This window comes from Eumetopias jubatus, unplaced genomic scaffold, assembly GCF_037043125.1.
Source record: "Eumetopias jubatus isolate StellerSeaLion01/CBP00866 unplaced genomic scaffold, mEumJub1_p1.0 scaffold_12, whole genome shotgun sequence".
Lineage (NCBI taxonomy): Eukaryota > Metazoa > Chordata > Mammalia > Carnivora > Otariidae > Eumetopias > Eumetopias jubatus.
In genome coordinates, this window is record NW_028274818.1 from 55,141,991 (window position 1) to 55,162,675 (window position 20,685).

Genomic DNA, 20,685 nt, shown 5'->3' on the forward strand with positions numbered 1-20,685 from the left:
CAACGTTGTGGGATCAAGTCCCGAGTCGGGCTCCACATTCAGTGGGGAGTCTGCTCGGGATTCTCTTGTTTCCCCCCCTCTCTGCCCCTCCCCCTTCCTGTGTGCGTGCGTGCGCTCCCCCCCCATAAAGGCCCACAAAAAATACAAATTGAAGAAAGAGAACACAGTAAGTATGATGTCTTAAAAGTAAAAAAAATGGTCTTTTAGGAAGGATGGAAAGATTAGCTATGTCAACCGCTACGGAAATTAAGTAAAATGAAGACAACAGAACTGAATTTGGCAAGACGGAAACCATTACTGACCTTCATAATAATAGTTTCAAAGGCATAGTGGTAATATTCGTGTAACCGTAAAGGGTTATTGAGAGAGAAAGTGAAGACAGTAAGTGCAAATAGCTCACTAAAACAATTTTGCCATGAAGGAGAACAGAGAAATAGGGTGGAAACTATAGGGGGATGGAGGGTAGTGAGAGTTAAAGAAGGGTTGATTTTTTTAAAAAGTTTAAGATGGGAGATAATATTACCGATAAGTGATAGAAGATGGGAGCAAAGAACAGTAAGAAGGGTTGCCCTTAGCAGCAAAGATAGGAAGAAGTCAGAATAAGAAGGGCACTGAAATGGGAAAAACAGTTGCTTCTCATTTTCTTAGAGAAATTAGGAGCATGCCTATCAACTGAGAACGAAGAGGAGAAAAAAGAGGAAGATATGCAAAGAACTAACAAGGTAATATCCCTAGTTGTTTCATAAAAGTTGTAAGAAACATACAGAAATCTTTCCATTAAAGAAATAAAATCAAATAATACATACAGACCACAAAGAAGCATTTAACATTTACCTGCTGTGCAAGCAATTTTGGAGGTGGTGGCAGGTGTGAAGATGGTCCACGTTCCTATAATAAAGATAAGGAATATTACAAAATAACCAGATAAAAGATATCTACTGAAAATATTACTGAACGTAAATTTTTTTCAGTGGCACTACAAGATGGCAAACAGTAAACCATCTTCATCCTTTTCTCTTTTTTAATAAAAGTACACCACTCACTGCATGGTAACATTATATTCTATAAAATCACTCTGCCATTTTAATAAGATTAGAATCTCAAATGGACTTTGCAAAAAGTAGAATTTTAGTGTATAAATTCTGAAATTCTACCACAGGTAATTTGGCAGTGGAGAAGTACGCCTTTAATTTGGAATTTTATTTACGTAAGCCCTATTCTTTTTCTGCATTTTTTCCTAATGGCAAACTAAATGTATGAGATTTACCTAAAGAAATGAAACATCTAAAACATATTGGAATCAAATACAATACATACTCACTTGCTACACTTCACAACACTATTCACTTGCTAATACAATGTCACACACAAAACACACACACACGCATCAAGATATGGTATATGATATTCCTCTATTCTTTCATGGGAAAGGATTATCACTCCCCATGTCAAGCCAGTAAATTTAAGTCACATAAAACATGAATTTTATTAAAAAAAAAAAAACTTGAAAAATCCTTTTTCGAATTCACAAATTTATTCTCCAATGACTAATCAATGCCTTAAGAATAAAATTCAAACTTCCTTGTATAACATACATTTAACAACTGGTTATTATGCAGCTGTCTTAACTCCTCTCCTGTATCAAACTACTGGAGACTTCTAGAATGTGCCATGCTTTCTCGTGCTTCTCTACTCTGAACATGTTCCCACTGCTTGAAATTTCTCTCTTCCCTTTGTTTACTGGCTAATTCCCACTTCAAGTACCAAGTCTTTTGCAAAACCTTTTCCGGAGAATGCTCTAAGAACTCATTATGTGCACTCTGTCACACCATTTATCACACTGTCTCGCAAATGATATTTGATGTCTTTTCATTTTACAGAGACTGTTAGCTATCTACCTTTTATCTCCTTGAAGGGACCAGTTCCTCCATCTGTTTTGTATGAATTCAACAAATATATGCTGAGTACACTATGAGTCAAGTGGACTCTCTGATGACAGCCCTTTTTAATTCCCAGCTTGCAATGCAGTTTCTTGGAAGTAGGATCAAGTGTATCTGTTTACCTACATTATTTCCTTTAACGATGTTCTTCAAAATGACTCACACTTAATAGATTTCTCTACTCCTTATGTGTGATTCCCTACTCACCGTATTATTTCACATATGAATACTGACTAGAATTTACAAAGAACTCAGTAAACCATAAAGCACTTAGCAATGTTTGGAAAAAGTTTAAACCTCCACTTTAATAGGACCAAACAGTTACAAGGCAGAAAAAAGGTGAAACTTTAGTTTCTACTTGTTAATTTTAGCTACTGTATTGACAGTTCCTATTAATAATGCAATAAAATTATGGTTTAGATGTACAACTATTCAAGACAAAAGATACAGTTTCCTTTTCCTAATTCTTCTTTCAATTTTATGATTACAAGATTAATTCAACCAAGGTACAGGTAGTGAAAACGATCTTAAGTCCAACAAACCTGATTAAATGGAGGTCCCTTCCCATAGGGACCTTTTGATACTGATGGCTGGGCAGGTATCTGAGAAGATGACTTCGTGTTGCAAGCTTCATCTGCTTCTTTTCGGTTTTCAGTGTTTTCAGAAGCTTTTGAACCTTGATCCTCACTAAGCAATCAAAATCCAGGTGAAATTAGAAAGTAAAGTGGACAGACTACACCTAAGTAAAAGCATTTTGTCTATAAAGATTATTTCTCTATGGTTTTAGTGGGTGGAGTGGGAATATATCAAGAAATGAGATGGCCTTGTGACCAATGGTGCTATTCATTCATTCATTCATTCAGTAAATATATGCCATATGTCTATAATGTGTTAGGACCTAGGTTTGGCTAAGCTATCATCACAAGGTGTAAAGTGCAGTAGAGTAGCTGTCAAATATGGACACTCAATCTTGACATACAACTTCACAAAGGAATATATCCCAACCATTTGATTGACCTCCACCCAAAAAGTCTCATCTAAGTGCAACCAAGTAATATTATAATTAATACCTGTATTCTTATTCTGACTTAATGAAAAGACAGAAGTCAAACTATAGTATTTTTTAAAATCACAAGTGCCAGGCATCTCAGAACTGATCATGAAACAGCAGTATATTACAATGCCATGGCTAGAAACTACCAATTCTACCAAAACTTCTAACAACTAATTGCATGTGCATGCAAGCTCCTTGTATTTTAAGAGCCCAATTTTTATGGTATATAATCCATATATTTCTGACTCTGATGTCCCTATATTAGAGATGAAAAGCTCCCATTTTTCAAACTTTAATGTTGCTTGCTCAAGTTTAAAAAAGCAGCTATAGTAATTCAAGTAATTTTTCTCCAATTTTGTAAATATGAATCAGTTCAAGCAAGTAACAAGTCTGAAATAGTCTCTGATATTGTCTTTCAAAATATCACCAATCAGGGCGCCTTGGTGGCTCAGTTGGTTGAGCGACTGCCTTTGGCTCGGGTCATGATCCTGGAGTCCCGGAATCGAGTCCTGAATCGGGATCCCTGCTCAGCGGGGAGTCTGCTTCTCCCTCGGACCCTATCCCCTCTCATGTGCTCTCTCTCTCTCATTCTCTCTCTCAAATAAATAAAATCTTTAAAAAAAAAAAACATCACCAATTAGGGGCACCTGTGTGGCTCAGTCATTAAGCGTCTGCCTTCAGCTCAGGTCATGATCCCTGGGTCCTGGGAATGAGCCCCACATCGGGCTCCCTGCTCAGCGAGAAGCCTGCTTCTCCCTTTCCCACTCCCCCTGCTTGTGTTCCCTCTCTTGCTGTGTCTCTCTCTGATAAATAAATAAAATTAAAAAAAAAATCACCAATTAGATGACCAGAATCTAAACATCTTTTTTAAAATATGTATTTTCTTTAGAAGCATCAAACTTTAATTCCTTGACTAGCTGTACTTTAAAATTTGGCTTATTAGTCAACTTCCCACTCAGTAAGTTCCTGGAGTAGAATATAGAAATTCTATAAAAAAGGAACAAATGACTATTAATGAAACCTCTCTGCATAAATGGATAATGTTATATCAATGAATTCATAGTATTACTCGTGGAAGTTGTTCCAATAGCTTACCTGCTGTTTTCTTTAGGACTACTACTTCCTTGCTCATCATCATCACTGAAATTCAGCTGTTCTGTATAATCTACTTCCATCTGAGCACCTAGTAAATTAAGGAAAATTCAGACTGACTGTTTAAAAACATCCAAAAACTAAAAACAATTAATTTTGCCTCTTACCTGCCCAACCTTCATCAGCTTCAGCATCTAGGTTATCAAATTTATCAAGCTCCTTTAGTTCTGAAGCACTAAGGATGGAGGGGCGTTCAGGCTCAGAGGCCCATGAAGGAGGTGGACCCCTTCCTCGAAGGCTTCTAATGAACAAGAGGTTATGAAGGGAAAAGATACAAAGTTTTAATGATTCCAAATTATGTAAATATTAAAAGACTGGAATTTAGTTCATTTCAATTCAACATTAGTATTGTCTGATGTACAAAATATTCTCCACCTGACATGTGTATGAAGAAATTCTAATGAGGAGAATGTTCGAGTCTCACATTAAACAAAAAAAAAAAAAAAAGAAAAGAAAATGGGGAGTCATTAACATCATGGAAGGAAGAAAGGATAAACAACTGTCATGCCATGATTTTCAGTTTTCAGAATCTTAACGTCAATTTAAAGTTTTAGAAGAATAAAGTATTGTTCTATCTTATAAAAGTCAATTATTTGTTCATGGCAACTGTACTCTGAGGTCAAAATAATGAATCAATCATCACAATCCATTCAACCTCCAGAAAATCTTAATGAGCATATGTGCCCTCGTGCCTTGGCAACTTTTATCATTTAATAGTCTTACTTGTTTGTTTCAGATAAAGAAGGTGGAAACCTCATGGGACCATGAAGAGGAGGATACGCCATCCTCGGATACTGTTGAAACATCTGAATGAAGAAAACAAAATTGGTAAATTCTGCAACCAAGTTATGTATATATATAAAAAAGATCACCCTAACTAAACCTCAGATAATTTATAGAAAGAAAGATTATAATAAACCATTCTATAAATAATTAGTTGTATCAGCTGGTATAAATCATCATTCACCCTCAATAACAAGCCATCTCTTAAGACTACTGCATCTAGCAAGACTTTACAAATATGGATAATAACTAGGACACATCCTAGAAAGAACTTCTGCTATCGCATTAACAAAATCACATGATTATGTACCAACATGAAAAACCTAAAAAGACAACATGCATGCACCCCAGGGACCTGCAGAGCCCTAAGTTCAAATACCTGAAAGGAAATAATGTGACACTTCATCATAATGCAATAGATTAACTGAAGGCAGATTTGTTGGTAAAGAGAAATTCAGTTTATTTTAAAGATTTTAGTTTATTTATCTGACAGAGAGAGAGAAAGCAAGACAGGGAACGCAAACGGGGAGTGGGAGAACCAGGCTTCCCGCCAAGCAGGGAGCCAGATGCAGGGCTCAATCCCAGGACCCTGGGATCATGACTGGAGCCGAAGGCAGACGCCTAACGACTGAGCCTCTCAGGTGCCCCGAGAAACTCAGTTTAGATAAAAGTATGGTCCATAATCCAGGGGAGTGAGGAAGATAGTGGGTATGGGAGATTTCCCAAGGGTTGGAAATAGGTGGATTCTGATTCAAGCTAATATACAGATCATTATCATAAGCTGAGGTACAAGGATGTTGCTCTCTATGGGAACTTGGATTTGAGAAGTGAAGTTTAGGAGAAGTTAGAGTATGAAGACAACACCGCCAAGAGAAGGGAACAAATGTCAAAAGATGTGCTTCTAGCTATTTGCTTATAACCAGGTCAAAATACAAGAAGGAAAAGAAAAGAAAAGAAAAGAAAGAAAAGAAAGAAAAAGAAGGAAAGAGGGGGAAAAAAGAAAGGAGAGAGGGTGGGAGGGAGTGAGAAGGGAAGGAAGGCAGGCAAGAAAGAAAAGACTGTATTACCTTAAACACGTAATTTACATCCTGAAATAGATTAGCTTTTCTTTAAAAAAAAAACAAAACAAAACCTGTTAGGTAAAGAAATTACTCTGTACTTGAAGAAAGGCTGTTTATATGATCATTCCATCTAAAGATGCATTTCTAAGTAGGGTTAGAGCAAGTTAATTTTAAGTTAAGCAGCAGCTGAAGCTCAGATGGAGAAGCTTTTAGTCTGGCGAATGCTGAGAATTTTTGGTTACATCATCCTGTACTGAAAGTTAGCAAAAACACAGTTGGAGGCAAATGTGCACAGGTAAAGTTTCATTAGATCCCTCTTCTGCTGATTAGTCAGACATAGAGATTAATTTGATGTATTAAATGCTTAAAATTTAGGAATTTGCCACAAAAATAAGTGTAGAAACAATCTTTAAATTCTCAATATATAGTGATGGTTTTAAAAACATCCGCAAATCAATCAACGTGATACAACACATTAACAAAAGAAAGAACAAGAATCATATGATCCTCTCAATAGATGCAGAAAAAGCATTTGACAAAGTACAGCATCCTTTCTTGATCAAAACTCTTCAGAGTATAGGGATAGAGGGTACATACCTCAATATCATAAAAGCCATCTATGAAAAACCTACAGCAAATATCATTCTCAATGAGGTCAGGAACGCGGCAGGGATGTCCACTCTCACCACTGCTATTCAACATAGTATTAGAAGTCCTAGCCACAGCAATCAGACAACAAAAAGAAATCAAAGGCATCCAAATCGGCAAAGAGGAAGTCAAACTCTCACTCTTTGCAGATGATATGATACTTTATGTGGAAAACCCAAAAGACTCCACCCCAAAACTGCTAGAACTCATACAGGAATTCAGTCAAGTAGCAGGATATAAAATCAATGCACAGAAATCAGTGGCATTCCTATACACCAACAACAAGACAGAAGAGAGACAAATCGAGGAGTCGATCCCATTCACAATTGCACCCAAAACCATAAGATACCTAGGAATAAATTTAACCAAAGAGGCAAAGGATCTGTACTCAGAAAACTATAAAATACTCATGAAAGAAATTGCAGAAGACACAAAGAAATGGAAAAACGTTCCATGCTCATGGATTGGGAGAACCAATATTGTGAAGATGTCAATGCTACCTAGAGAAATCTACACATTCAATGCAATCCCCATCAAAATACCATCCACTTTTTTCAAAGAAATCGAACAAAGAATCCTAAAATTTGTATGGAACCAGAAGAGACCCTGAATAGCCAGAGGAATACTGAAAAAGAAAAGCAAAGCTGGCGGCATCACAATTCCGGACTTCCAACTCTATTACAAAGCTGTCATCATCAAGACAGTATGGGACTGGCACAAAAACAGACACATAGATCAATGGAACAGAATCGAGAGCCCAGAAATGGACCCTCAACTCTATGGTCAACTTATCTTTGACAAAGCAGGAAAGAATGTCCAATGGGAAAAAGACAGTCTCTTCAACAAATGGTGTTGGGAAAATTGGACAGCCACATGCAGAAGAATGAAACTGGACCATTTCCTTACACCACACACAAAAATAGACTCCAAATGGTTGAAAGACCTAAACTTGAGACAGCAGTCCATCAAAATCCTAAAGGAGAACACAGGTAGCAACCTCTTCGACCTCAGCCACAGCAACTTCTTCCTAGAAACATCGCCAAAGGCAAGGGAAGCAAGGGCAAAAATGAACTATTGGGATTTCATCAAGATAAAAAGCTTTTGCATAGCAAAAGAAACAGTCCACAAAACCAAAAGACAACCGACAGAATGGGAGAAAATATTTGCAAATGACATATCAGATAAAGGGCTAGTATCCAAAATCTATAAAGAACTTATTAAACTCAAAACCCAAAGAACAAATAATCCAATCAAGAAAAGGGCAGAAGACATGAACAGACATTTTTCCAAAGAAGACATCCAAATGGCCAAGAGACACATGAAAAAGTGCTCAACATCGCTCGGCATCAGGGAAATCCAAATCAAAACCTCAATGAGATACCACCTCACACCACTCAGAATGGCTAAAATTAACAAGTCTGAAACGACAGATGTCGGCGGGGATGTGGAGAAAGGGGAACCCTCCTACACCGTTGGTGGGAATGCAAGCTGGTACAACCCCTCTGGAAAACAGTATGGAGTTTCCTCAAACAGTTGAAAATAGAGTTACCACACGATCCAGCAATTGCACTGCTGGGTATTTACCACAAAGATACAAATGTAGGGATCCGAAGGGGTACGTGCAGCCCAATGTTTATAGCAGCAATGTCCACAATAGCCAAACTATGGAAAGAGCCAAGATGTCCATCGGCAGATGAATGGATAAAGAAGATGTGGTATATATACACAATGGAATATTATGCAGCCATCAAAAGGAATGAGATCTTGCCATTTGCAACGACATGGATGGAACTGGAGGGTGTTATGCTGAGTGAAATAAGTCAATCAGAGAAAGACATGTATCATATGACCTCACTGATACGAGGAATTCTTAATCTCAGGAAACAAACTGAGGGTTGCTGGAGTGGTGGGGGGTGGGAGGGATGGGGTGGCTGGGTGACAGACATTGGGGAGGGTATGTGCTATGGTGAGTGCTGTGAATTGTGCAAGACTGTTGAATCACAGATCTGTACTTCTGAAACAAATAATGCAACATATTTTAAGAAAAAAGAAAAAGAAGAAGATAGCAGGAAGGGAAGAATGAAGGGGAGTAAGTCGGAGGGGGAGACGAACCATGAGAGACGATGGACTTCGAAAAACAAACTGAGGGTTCTAGAGGGGAAGAGGGTAGGGCGATGGGTTAGCCTGGTGATGGGTATTAAAGAGGGCACATTCTGCATGGAGCACTGGGTGTTGTGCACAAGCAATGAATCACGGAACTCTACATCAAAAACTGATGATGTAATGTATGGTGATTAACATAACAAAAAATGTTTTTGTTAGTGGAACTATAAAATGATTGATGAAACTGGAAAAAAGCCTGCTTGGTCTCCCCTTTTAAAACTTTCCCTTCAACCATCCCAAACCCCAGGCCTGAAAATTCAGGGGTCTTTGGAAGAACAATTTGGAGACAAGTAGTTTGGTGTAAATAATTTTTCAATAATTTTTCTTATATGCTTATATGACTGATTTTTATCATGCTCCTAAATTAAAAAAATATATTTTTTTAATTATTTATTTCCCTCCTCTCCCCTAGAATAATTAAATACAAAGAAAATATGAAAAAATATGGAAATTTAGTGCCTGAATACTTAGGAATTAAGTCATAAATAAAAATAAGTATAAGAACCAGACCCTTACTCTCTTTTGAGATTAATGGTCTCCTGAAAAATGTTAATTTATTTACTTGGGCACATGTAGTTTACCCTATCATTTCACAGAAGGCTGACAGCAAACAAACGTTTGAGGGCACCAAATCTACCTATTAATTTACAGAAATATATGGGTCACAAATATATATTAAATAAAACTACAAAAATAGAATCAGCAAAATCCAGACTATGAAAAACTCCACAGGATAACAAATAAGTAACAAGCTCCCCTCCAAAAAAGAGAGAGTGAGGGAGATGGAGGGAAAGAAGTAACCAAAGGCAACAGGATTCCTAAGAAAAATATCAATCTCAAATAATAGATGTTATTTTGATCCTAATCATGAGAAAGCCAGAGAAATCGGGATACTGACTTGATGTTTTTAAAAACTTTTTTTAGGGGCGCCTGGGTGGCACAGTCCGTCGCATGTCTGACTCTTGGTTTCGGCTCAGGCTGTGATCTCAGGGTCATGAGATCGAGCCCATGCCAGGCTCTGCACTCAGGGCAGAGTCTGCGTAAGACTCCCCCTCCTCGGGCGCCTGGGTGGCTCAGTTGGTTAAGCGACTGCCTTCAGCTCAGGTCATGATCCTGGAGTCCCGCGATCGAGTCCCACATTGGGCTCCCTGCTCAGCAGGGAGTCTGCTTCTCCCTCTGACCCTCTTCCCTCTCGTGCTCTCTCTCTCTCATTCTCTCTCAAATAAACAAAATCTTAAAAAAAAAAAAAAGACTCCCCTTCCTCCTCTCTCTGTCCAACCCATAAATAAATCAATCTTTAAAAAAAATTTTTTTTTTTTTTTAGATAAAAAACCAAAACTTTCCTTTTAGGTGTGATAATGCCATGGTGGATTTTTCTCCTAGTTTTTATGTTTTAAAATACAACCTAAAACATATATGGATGAAACGATGTATCTAAAATGTTGCTTCAGTAACTGGAGGTGGTGGGAAATAGCTGAACCAAGACTAACCACAAGTTGATAACTACTGAAGATGGGTGGTAGATATAGAAGAAGGGGGGGGCTCACTGTACTATTATTTGTTTTTGCATATGTTCAAAATATTCCATAGTGAGAAATTAAAAAGAATGTAAAAGGTATGTTTACCAATAAAAACTTTAAAGCTAAAGCACATATTAACCTTTTTTGTGCCATGAACAACCCCCCTTGGCAGTCTGGTCAATCCTATGAAATCTCTTCTCATAGAAATGTTTTAAATACATAATCTAAAACACAGAGTACTACAAAAGAAAACAATTATGCTAAAATTTTGTTAACACAGTATTTAAAAAGCAAATTTATGATATGGTAATGTATGTGCTTTCATTAAATAACAAGTGGGGCTACCCATGGGTCTAATAACTACTTTGAAGTATTACTGAGTGTATTTTGCCATATTCACAATATGATAGGAAATGAAAATAAATATGATCCCTATTAATGATAAAAACTAGGGTACTCCTGATACTTCTGTGATTTATTTCCTGCATCCATAATCAAGGAAAATGCTAATTTTTAGTTAGATGTTAATGCAAATAAAGACCCAAACTTTTCCCCATTCTAATTCTCTCCATGGAACCCAGAGCAAAAACCTCTTATTTAACAACTTGCCTCTTTAACAATACTTACATAAGGAGGCATCATAGCTCTGTACTGGGAAGCAAGAGCAGGCTGCTGTCCATTCAGTTTAGCCTGTGGAGGACCACAAGCTATCCTCTTTTCCACCACTTTGAGGATATCATTTTGTTCTGATGTTCCAGCCGTGCTTTCATCCTGGCCAGAGAGCTTTTCATCTTGGTCAGATGTCAAAGGTGATCCAGCAGACTTACCACCATCTCTCCAACAAGCAACATCTGGTATGGAGAGAGGTAAGAAATTCAATTAAAACAAAGAAACAGGGTGCCTGTGGCTCAGTCGTTAAGCGTCTGCCTTCGGCTCAGGTCATGATCCCGGGGTCCTGGGATCGAGCCCCACATCGGGCTCCCTGCTCCGCGGGAAGCCTGCTTCTCCCTCTCCCACTCCCCCTGCTTGTGTTCCCTCTCTTGCTGTCTCTCTCTCTTGTCAAATAAATAGATATTAAAAAAATAAATAAATAAAACAAAGAAACAGCTCCACAGAATTTAGAATTGAAATTAAAAAGGGGGAGGGGCATAAGAAAAAAGCTGAAAATGGAATACAGTGAAATCAAACTAGGCACATTACACAATTCAACAGAGTAACAAAACACAGTGAAGGAGTAGTGAAAATCTAATCTATGTCCTACTGCTTTCAAAGTGTTTGGGATATCAAGAACAGTGGCTTCCAAAGCAGAGCAAATGTACCACAGAGGGTACCACCAAAAGCAAATACTGGGGTTGGGGAAGAAAATATTAGAACTTCTCTATTGAGGGGTGGCTCAATCGTTAAGCGCCTGCTTTTGGCTCAGGTCGTGATCCCAGGGTCCTGGGATCGAGCCCCGCCTTGGGCTCCCTGCTCCGTGGGAAGCCTGCTTCTCCCTCTCCCACTCCCCCTGCTTGTGTTCCCTCTCTTGTTGTCTCTCTCCGTGTCAAATAAATAAAAAATAAAATCTTAAAAAAAAAAAAACTTTTCTATTGAGCTTTACCGTTATTTGTTATAGAGATTAAAGTCACTGTTATACCTGGAGGTGTCCTGAGGGAAGAGGGTTGGGAGTCCTGTGGTGACAGTAATGCCCTTATCTGTTTTCAGGCTACTATGGCTAGTTACATGTGCCCAAGCGGGCAAATTTAGTGACTATAGTATCTGGTAAAACTACACTCAGTAAAATAGGTAAATGATTTTATAAGGATATCTCTTTGGTAGGTAGCCTCTAAGATGACCCAAAATGGGTTTCTACCTCCTGGTATTCACACCCTGTACCAGGATTGGTTTGTGTTACCTACAGAATAAAGCAGCAGTGATGACGTGTCTCTTATGGGGTTAAGTTATAAAAGACTGGGCTTCCATCCTGAGTGGGAGTAGTCCTGTCACTCTTTACTTTATCTGGGGAAGCAATGCTGTGAGCAGCCCACACACAAAAGAGCTACCACGAGTGAGCCTGGAATAGTAGCCCTGTCAAGTCAGCATTAGATGACATACTGCAAGGTTGTTGAGAGAGTTCCTGTGCCACAACTCCTAGCTAAGCAGCTCAAAGATTCTTTGACCCTTGGATACTGTGTGAAATCATTAAGTCTAGTTCAGTTGTTGTTTTAAGCTGCCAAATCTGCTCTGCAGGAACAGATAACTGGTGAAAATCAACTGAACAAGAAAATAATAGAGGGGTGCCTGGCTGGCTCAGTGGGTACAGCATGGAACTCCTGATCTCAGGGTTCTAAGTTCAAGCCCCATGTTGAGTGTAGAAGTTACTTAAAATTAAAAATAAAAAAATCTTAAAAAAATAAAGAAAATACAGCTGACAATCTATTTCTAATATAAATACATCAACTATGTAACAATTAAAAATAAAAATAAGAAAAGATGATTTACCCAGACAAGAAATGAGCCATAAGAAGTATGAAATGTATTAGGTTATCAGAAATACAGATTTGTAACCATCACCGAAAAGAGAAATCTCCCATGTATACAGGATCCTTTCAGATATTTGGTAAAGACAATAGAAAACTAATATAATTAATAAATAAGACACTTAATCTCAAGGATTTTATATTTCTATTTTTAGCTCTTCCTTTATGTCCATAATACAAGTATTTCTTACTATCCAAATTTATTTGGTTCTTTGGTGTGAGTTCAGAAAGCACAGGATCACCGAATGTTAACAGAGTAGCAGATAAATGGATATGATTTACAAATAAATATTTGCATATTAGAGGGGTTGGTTCCAAATTTTTACTACTGTAAAAATGACCAATATTAATGTGCAAAGAACTCACCCAGGAATCTTGTTAAAATGCAGATTTCTAATTTAGTGGGTTGGGTGTGAGGCCCAAGATGTACATTTCCAACATGTTCTTTTATTTTATTATTTTTTTTAAGATTTTATTTATTTATTTGAGAGAGAGATTAGAATGAGAGATAGAGAGCACGAGAGAGAAGAGGGTCAGAAGGAGAAGCAGACTCCCTGCCGAGCAGGGAGCCCGATGCGGGACTTGATCCCGGGACTCCAGGATCACGACCTGAGCCGAAGGCAGTCAACTGAGCCACTCAGGCGCCCCAACATGTTCTCTAAGTTATACCAATGCTGTGCATGTGAAAACCACACCGGAATGACAGCAGTTACTCTGTCTTTTCAAAGGAGGTAAGTCACACATACAATAATATTGGGTGGGTTATGTTACAAAATAAAATACAAATATGATCTCATTCACTATTTCTATGAAATAAAAAGTATTCTTACTTGGTGGGCGTAAACTGGGTCCAGGTCCATAATTGTCATCACTTGTTTCTTTTTCTTTTTTTTCCTGATCCCCAGCTGCCTGCAGGCTGGGAAATTCTTGCTGAAAATGACTATTCACCTGGATTCCTACAGATTTTTTTTAAAACATTAAATGTAATTTTTATACTGAAGATAATGAAAAAACCCTCCCACGATAGAGGACTCTGCTTTTCTGATAAATTATTCCATATATATATATAATTCTATATATATAATTATTCCACTGTTTGTATCCATAAAACTTTAACATTTATTTAGAATTAGAATCCCTTGGAAAGTTAATGAACAGCCATGAGGAGATAAAAATCTAAGAAAGGAATCTGCCAGACATTGTTCAGGACTCATTGAAGATAAGGAAAATGAGAATTTCACTCCTGTTTTTCTTTTACAATAACTCCTTACATTTTTCAAAAAGTCAAACTCTTTTGCTAATAACTCTAAGAACCAAACAGTATTACTGAAACAATATATGAATCAACACTGCAAGTATCACAATGAGGCTAAAATGCCTTCACTAAATTTATCACTGAGATACTGACTGCACCTCATTAGTCACCCATTCACCCATCTACCTACCTACTTGCCTATTTATTTATATACTTCTATTAAATTAAAAGATCTGATTTTATTAACTTGAGGGCATAGATAGGGCGTAGATTTTCTATACAATGTTTTATAGACCTTCCCTGTTTTGCAAGTGGAAAATTTAAATTCTGCTAGGGAGTCCATCATTCCTTAGGTGGGTAGTATTACAGCTACCATGCTTTATAGCTACTGTCTAGGTCTTCTCTACCATGGAAATCCTGAGTAGCACATGTTTGAAACAGAAGAGGTTAGGGAGCACAGATGGTGATAAATATAGCTTCTAGCCATTTATACAGTATCTGGGTACTTTTATGCCCCAAAGAGCAGAAGGTACAAAGTTTTTTCTGGTCATGTAGGGTGAAGATAAAAACAATGTGGGAGAGTATCTTAAAGACTCCTTTTTAAATCCCTATCATTGGCTCATACATGGATCTTGGCACTGAAACTTAACTACCCCAACAGTTGAAAGAAGGACCGTTTTTTAGGACCTGAGTATATCCTTGACAACGTTTTCTGCCCCTGTCAAAATCCACCCCTTATCTCCTGCATGGCTGTTCAGTAACTATCAAACCTAGCGAGTTTCCCCAGCTTATGTCCACTTACCATCTCCTTGCCCACCTTGCTTGTTACTGGCCCAAGATTTGGGAGCAGGTGCTACTTCTGGGGGAGCTGCAACCCCAGGTTTTGGCTGTGCTGGTGGAACTTCTGGTGTTCTTAAAAAAAATATGAATCCATTATTTCACATACTGTATGTTCAAATAAAATAAAAATGAATATCGTAGTTAAGGTAAATTTGTGTATAACTGTTTTGGCTACATATTTACTCATAGATGCATCTCTCAAACGCTTTTCCTCTGCAACATTCCTTTAAATAAAGTATAGCTCTTTTCATCCCCTTTCATTTCTTTCTTTTAATAACCCAAGGAGAAGATAGCTTTACTTGTTTTTCATTTTGTAAAAAAGAAAAAAAGAAACACTCATTACTGAGTATAGCTACCAAAATCTATTTTAAAGAAGTAAACATTTATATATAATTAGAAATAACATTATAGGTATACATACTGTCTGGACTGGTGGACTTAGCCAGGGCTAAAGCTAAGGAAACTCTCCATCTGACAGTCAACAGGTTCACCACTGTACTTATTACTGTTATTCAAAGAGGTAACAGCAACTTGCCTGATACCTCCCCAAGAGTAAAAGGTGTTTTGTTTTGTTTTGTTTTTGGAGGGGTGGGGTTGGGGGGGAGGGGCAGAGAGAGAATCTTAAGCAGGCTCCACGCCCAGTACAGAGCCTGATGCAGGGCTCGATCTCAGAACCCTGAGATCATGATTTGAGCCAAAGTCAAGAGTTGGACACTTAAATGACTGAGCCACCCAGGTGCCCGAGTAAAAGGTGTTTTAAAAGAATCTACAGTTTTAGTCAATCTTTGTAATGAGTTAATGCTTGAAAATGAAAAAGGTAGTAGTTAAGAGACTTAAGAGAGGCAATATATTTCTGGTACACTCAGACCTTGTAACTGGCTTGCTACTACAAAATAAATCTACAACAACTAAGAAACAGAGAACAATGTCTTTGACAAGTTTTATCCAAGTAAAGTCAAATTTACTATATAAAGCTCCCCAAATAGGAGTACAGAAATTTGATAACAGATACAGGCAAAAAGCATCAAGTACCCAATTACTTGTATTATTTTTCTAAATTACCACTACTTCACTTGGTCATTCAAGAAATTAAGAGCTTTGCATAATCCCTGACATACAGAATGCTAAATATATGCTGAATGATTAAAAGGGACATTATTAATTCTATCGTAGCCTGCTTGCTAATTCTTTATTCATTTAAATAGTATTACTTGAGCACTTAAAATGTGCATCAGGTATAGTTTCAGTGAACCAGGCAGACAGAAATTCTTAGCATCATGGAAATTATTTAATAGAATCAACTCTTAATTATATTAGAAAGTGAATGCCTGATATGGTGGGGGTTCGAGGGAGCCTGACACAGTACATAAGAAAAGCTGTGATTAGCAATTCCGTCATCTGTTCTACCTTGACACATGGAAATACTGCCACTAAACCTACTCACACACACAAAAAATTCATCAAAAGGTGACTATGTAAATGACTTCAAATGGCCTGAGATACCTAACATACATAGTTCAACGTCTAGCACAGAGAACAAACTCAAACAGAAGTTCCCGACAGGGTGCCTGGCTGGCTCAGTCACTGCAGCATGCAACTCTTGATCTCGAGGTTGTGGGTTTGAGCCCCACGCTGGGTGTGGAGATTACTTAAAAATAAAATCTTAAAAAAAAAAAAGTTCCCTACAAAGAAATAGTTTCATTTTTTAGTTGACTTTGACTCACTTTTCTTCTTCATGCTGCTCTTGTTTGGATGCCCATCCAGTGCCATCTTTAGGTACAATGTTCACATTAGGGTCATTGCCTTTGTTTTCTGCTTTGAGACTTGGGAGGTTAGCAGGTGGAGGCATACGCCGTGAAATACCAACTTTTCCAAGACTCTGTAATCCATGTCGAGCTGCAACTAAAGATCAATAACATCAACTTTCTTTGAACATCTATTTTATTGCTCAATTTATTCTTAAAACAATATAGAAAGACAACAGGTGTCAATGGAATCTTGAACTATTATTTCCTTTTATCTTAAAATAAGAATTTTAAAACTAAGCCACACACCTGCAACAATAATCCAATATAGAAATTATATTAACCTATCAAGCCACTGAAAAGATGACTTAAACATTCTAACAACCCTATATACTATGAAAAGGAAAACACAGGCAATTAAGTGGTTTTGTAATCTGAAATCTATTTTAAACTCAAAATTTAGTATATTAGAGAAGAAATACGTGAACTTTACATTCATAATGAACACTGCTAATATACCATACATGGTCCAGGTTTCACCTTTCACTATAAATAGTGGGCCCAAGGTATCAAAAAACAAAACAAAACATCCCAGGACTCTCTTCCATAACTAGAAGCAGGAGTAAGTACCCACTACTGTATATTCCTATGCCTACTAATCTCATTGACCAAGTCTCCGTTTGGAGCCACATAGTTCTACTTTCTGCTGACAACAAACAGGAAAAAAGAGACATATTTTAAAACATTTATCAATTTTTAGGGCCTCTGAAAATGGTGGCTCAGTTGGTTAAGCATCTGCCTCTATGCCTTCATCTCAGGTCACGATCCTGGAGTCTCCAGATGGAGCCCCACAGGCTCTGCGCTCAGCAGGGAGCCTGCTTCTCCCTCTCCTCTGCGCCCCTCCCTGCTCATGCGCTCCTGCTAGCTCTCTCTCTAATAAAATCCTTTTAAAAAAATTATAAACTTTCTACTGTAAGACATTTAATTCATCCCCTGAAAAATGAGTACACACATAAAAGGCTCAATGTACATAGGGTTGCATAAATATGGGTTTATCCTAGCTCCTAATAGCAATAGCTCCAGAGTACCAATCATAGCAATAAAACAAAACCATGAAAATCATAAAAATATGCCACTTGATTTTACTCACCTGTGGTTTTCTGAGTTTCTAAAGATTTACCCTTGTAAGTATTAAATAAACTGAGTGTTGCATACTTTTTCCCATCCTTTGCTTTTGTGCTCTGGCCTGACTTCTCCGACATTTCGGTGGAAACTCATCGAGTCCAAAACCTCCTGTCACACCCCTTCAAACCTTTAAGACACACATAAGAAAGAAAAATGAGGAAAATTTTAGCATAAAGAAACTCTCAGTAGGGGCGCCTGGGTGGCTCCATTGGTTGAGTGTCTGCCTTTGACTCAGGTCATGATACCAGGGTCCTGGGACTGAGTTCCATGTCAGGATCCCTTGCTCAGTAGAGAGTCTGCCTCTCTCTCTCCCTGTCCCCCCGGCTCATGCTCGCTCTCTCAAATAAATAAAATCTTAAAAAAAAAAAAAAAACTCTCAGTAAATTCAAATGTCCCCCAAAATTCTGAAAAATAAAAAGTGATGAAATCCATCTTCGGTAACTCGTATCAATAATAATGTCATACTTGTTTAATACTGTCAAATCTGAAGAACGAACACACAACAAAATCAATCAAACGAAATTACCCTGCGTTCAGTGAACATATTAGTTACTTATGGTTTGTAACTGCTTAACTGTTATCGTAGAGAATAAGAATTTTAATCCAGAGGCGCCTGGCTGGCTCAGTCAGTAGAGCATGCTACCCTTGATCTGCTCAAAATTGTGTGTTCAAGCCCCACACTGCCTGTGGAGTCTACTTAAAAAAAAAAAAAAAAAAAAGGGGAATTTTAACCCATACTGAAACGAATAGGTCAAATACAGTAAATCTATGGAGACTGTCTATTTAACAAATACTATTCAATTTAACAGGCTTGAGATAACAGGCATCAATCAGTTTCTGCATATGGAATGCAAATATGATAGGAGGATTAACATCATTCCTCCATTAATTATATGCTTGTTTTCAGGCAGTATATGCTTTCATATGCTTATAAGTCACTCTTGTTTTTATGTTTTAGAGTATTACTACACCAGGAAAAAATATAAATCAAGTACACATAACTGTAATATAAATGAGTCAAATGATAATTCCATCAAAAGACAAGGACAGGGGTGCCTGGGTGGCTCAGCTGGTTGAACGGCTACCTTCGGCTCGGGTCAGGATCCCAGGGTCCTGGGATCGAGCCCCACGGTGGGGCTCAATGCTCAGTGGAGAGCCTGCTTCTCCCTCTCCCTCTGCCTGCCTCTCTGCCTACTTGTGCTCTCTATCTCTTTGTCAAATAAATAAATAAAATCTTAAAAAAAAAAAGACAAGGACAAACTATCCCTTAATGTACCTAACCGAACTGCTATAAAAGAATATGCATTTTTAGGGCACCTGGGTGGCTCAGTCATTAAGCGTCTGCCTTCGGCTCAGGTCACGATCCCGGGATCCTGGGATCGAGTCCCACATCAGGCTCCCTGCTCTGCAGGAAGCCTGCTTCTCCCTCTCCCACTCCCTCTGCTTGTGTTTCTGCTCTTGCTATGTCTCTGTCAAATAAATAAATAAAATCTTTAAAAAAAAAAAATATGCATTTTTAAAAACAAAGAATTTGTGGGGCGCCTGGGTGGCTCAGTCCTTAAGCGTCTGCCTTCGGCTCAGGTCGTGATCTCAGGGTCCTGGGATGGAGCCCTGCATTGGGCTCCCTGCTCTGCAAGAAGCCTGCTTCTCCCTCTTCTACTCCCCCTGCCTGTGTTCCCTCTCTCGCTGTCAAATAAATAAATAAAATCTTAAAAAAAAAAAATTTGTAGCCATAAGCAATAAGACTACAGAAATCAGAAAGACCAATTCCACTATAATGGTTTTGCCAGTTAGTGTGAGCACTTTTAGTTTAAAGTACAACTTATACTAGCAATTAAAAATATGAAATCCTTAGGAATACATCCGACAAAAAATGTGCAAGATTAGTATATTAAAAACCATAGAACATTAAAGAAGACCTAGATACATGATGCTATGCCCTGTGCATGGGTCAAAAGACCCAATATGTAAGACTGTGATTCCTTGCCAAATTGATCTATAGATTCAAATCAATTCCAAACAAAATCACAGAAGGAATTTCTGGGGGAGAGGGTGGTAGAATTTTCAAGCTGGTTCTAAAATTTATTAAAAAATAGACAGGACCTAGAATAACCAAAAGAACTTTAAAAAGAATAAAGTTCGGGGTATCTGGGTGGCTCAGTTGGTTAACTGTCTGCCTTTGGCTCAGGTCATGATCCCAGGGTCTTGGGATCGGGGATCGAGCCCGGAGTTGGACTCCCTGCTCAGGGGGGAGCCTGCTTCTCTCTCTTCTCCCCGCCCCCTGCTCTCTCTATTTTTTCTTTAAAGATTTTATTTATTTATTTGAGAGAGAGAGAATGAGAGATAGAGAGCACGAGAGGGAAGAAGGTCAGAGGGAGAAGCAGACTCCCCGCTGAGCAGGGAGCCCGATGTGGGACTCGATCCCGGGACTCCAGGATTATGACCTGAGCCGAAGGCAGTCGCTTAACCAACTGAGCCACCCAGGCGCCCTGCTCTCTCTCACTATTTCTGTTGCTATCTCTGTCTTTCTCTGTCAAATAAACAAAATCTTAAAAAAATTAAATTAAAAAGAATAAAGCTGGAGGACCAATGTCACCTGATTTCATGATCTGTTAAGCAGCCATGAACACCGTGTGGTATTGGCCTAAAAAAAAGACTGATCAATGAAACAGAATAGAGTATAGAAATACAAATATATACAGGCATCTGATTTTTACAAATGCAAAGAAAATTCAGTGAATAAGGGACAGTTTTCTTAACAAATGGTGCTGAAACAATTAGGCATATATAACATAAAAAAATGAATTCTGATTCATAACT

The 20,685-nt window shown here is 38.1% G+C and overlaps 1 protein-coding gene across 12 annotated transcripts in view; it reads right to left on the minus strand.

Annotated features, from left to right (window-relative positions):
* The window catches only part of PRRC2C (proline rich coiled-coil 2C), a 92,320-nt gene that overhangs the window by 53,885 nt on the left and 17,750 nt on the right, over positions 1-20,685 (minus strand). For 8 of the 12 annotated variants that reach the window (XR_003612273.2, XM_028122947.2, XM_028122942.2 and 5 more), the window contains exons 2-11: positions 17,831-17,992; positions 16,660-16,837; positions 14,898-15,007; positions 13,671-13,796; positions 10,949-11,172; positions 4,870-4,952; positions 4,254-4,387; positions 4,090-4,177; positions 2,483-2,627; positions 835-888 (exon numbers count right to left, since the gene is read on the minus strand). Coding sequence is in view for 11 of the 12 variants with exons in the window: in XM_028122947.2 (XP_027978748.1) it covers positions 835-888; positions 2,483-2,627; positions 4,090-4,177; positions 4,254-4,387; positions 4,870-4,952; positions 10,949-11,172; positions 13,671-13,796; positions 14,898-15,007; positions 16,660-16,837; positions 17,831-17,942 (1,254 nt within the window). In the remaining variant the exon portion in view is untranslated. The remainder of the gene's footprint in view (positions 1-834; positions 889-2,482; positions 2,628-4,089; positions 4,178-4,253; positions 4,388-4,869; positions 4,953-10,948; positions 11,173-13,670; positions 13,797-14,897; positions 15,008-16,659; positions 16,838-17,830; positions 17,993-20,685) is intronic. The other 4 variants (XM_028122948.2, XM_028122943.2, XM_088017027.1 and 1 more) reach the window with 2 other exon arrangements.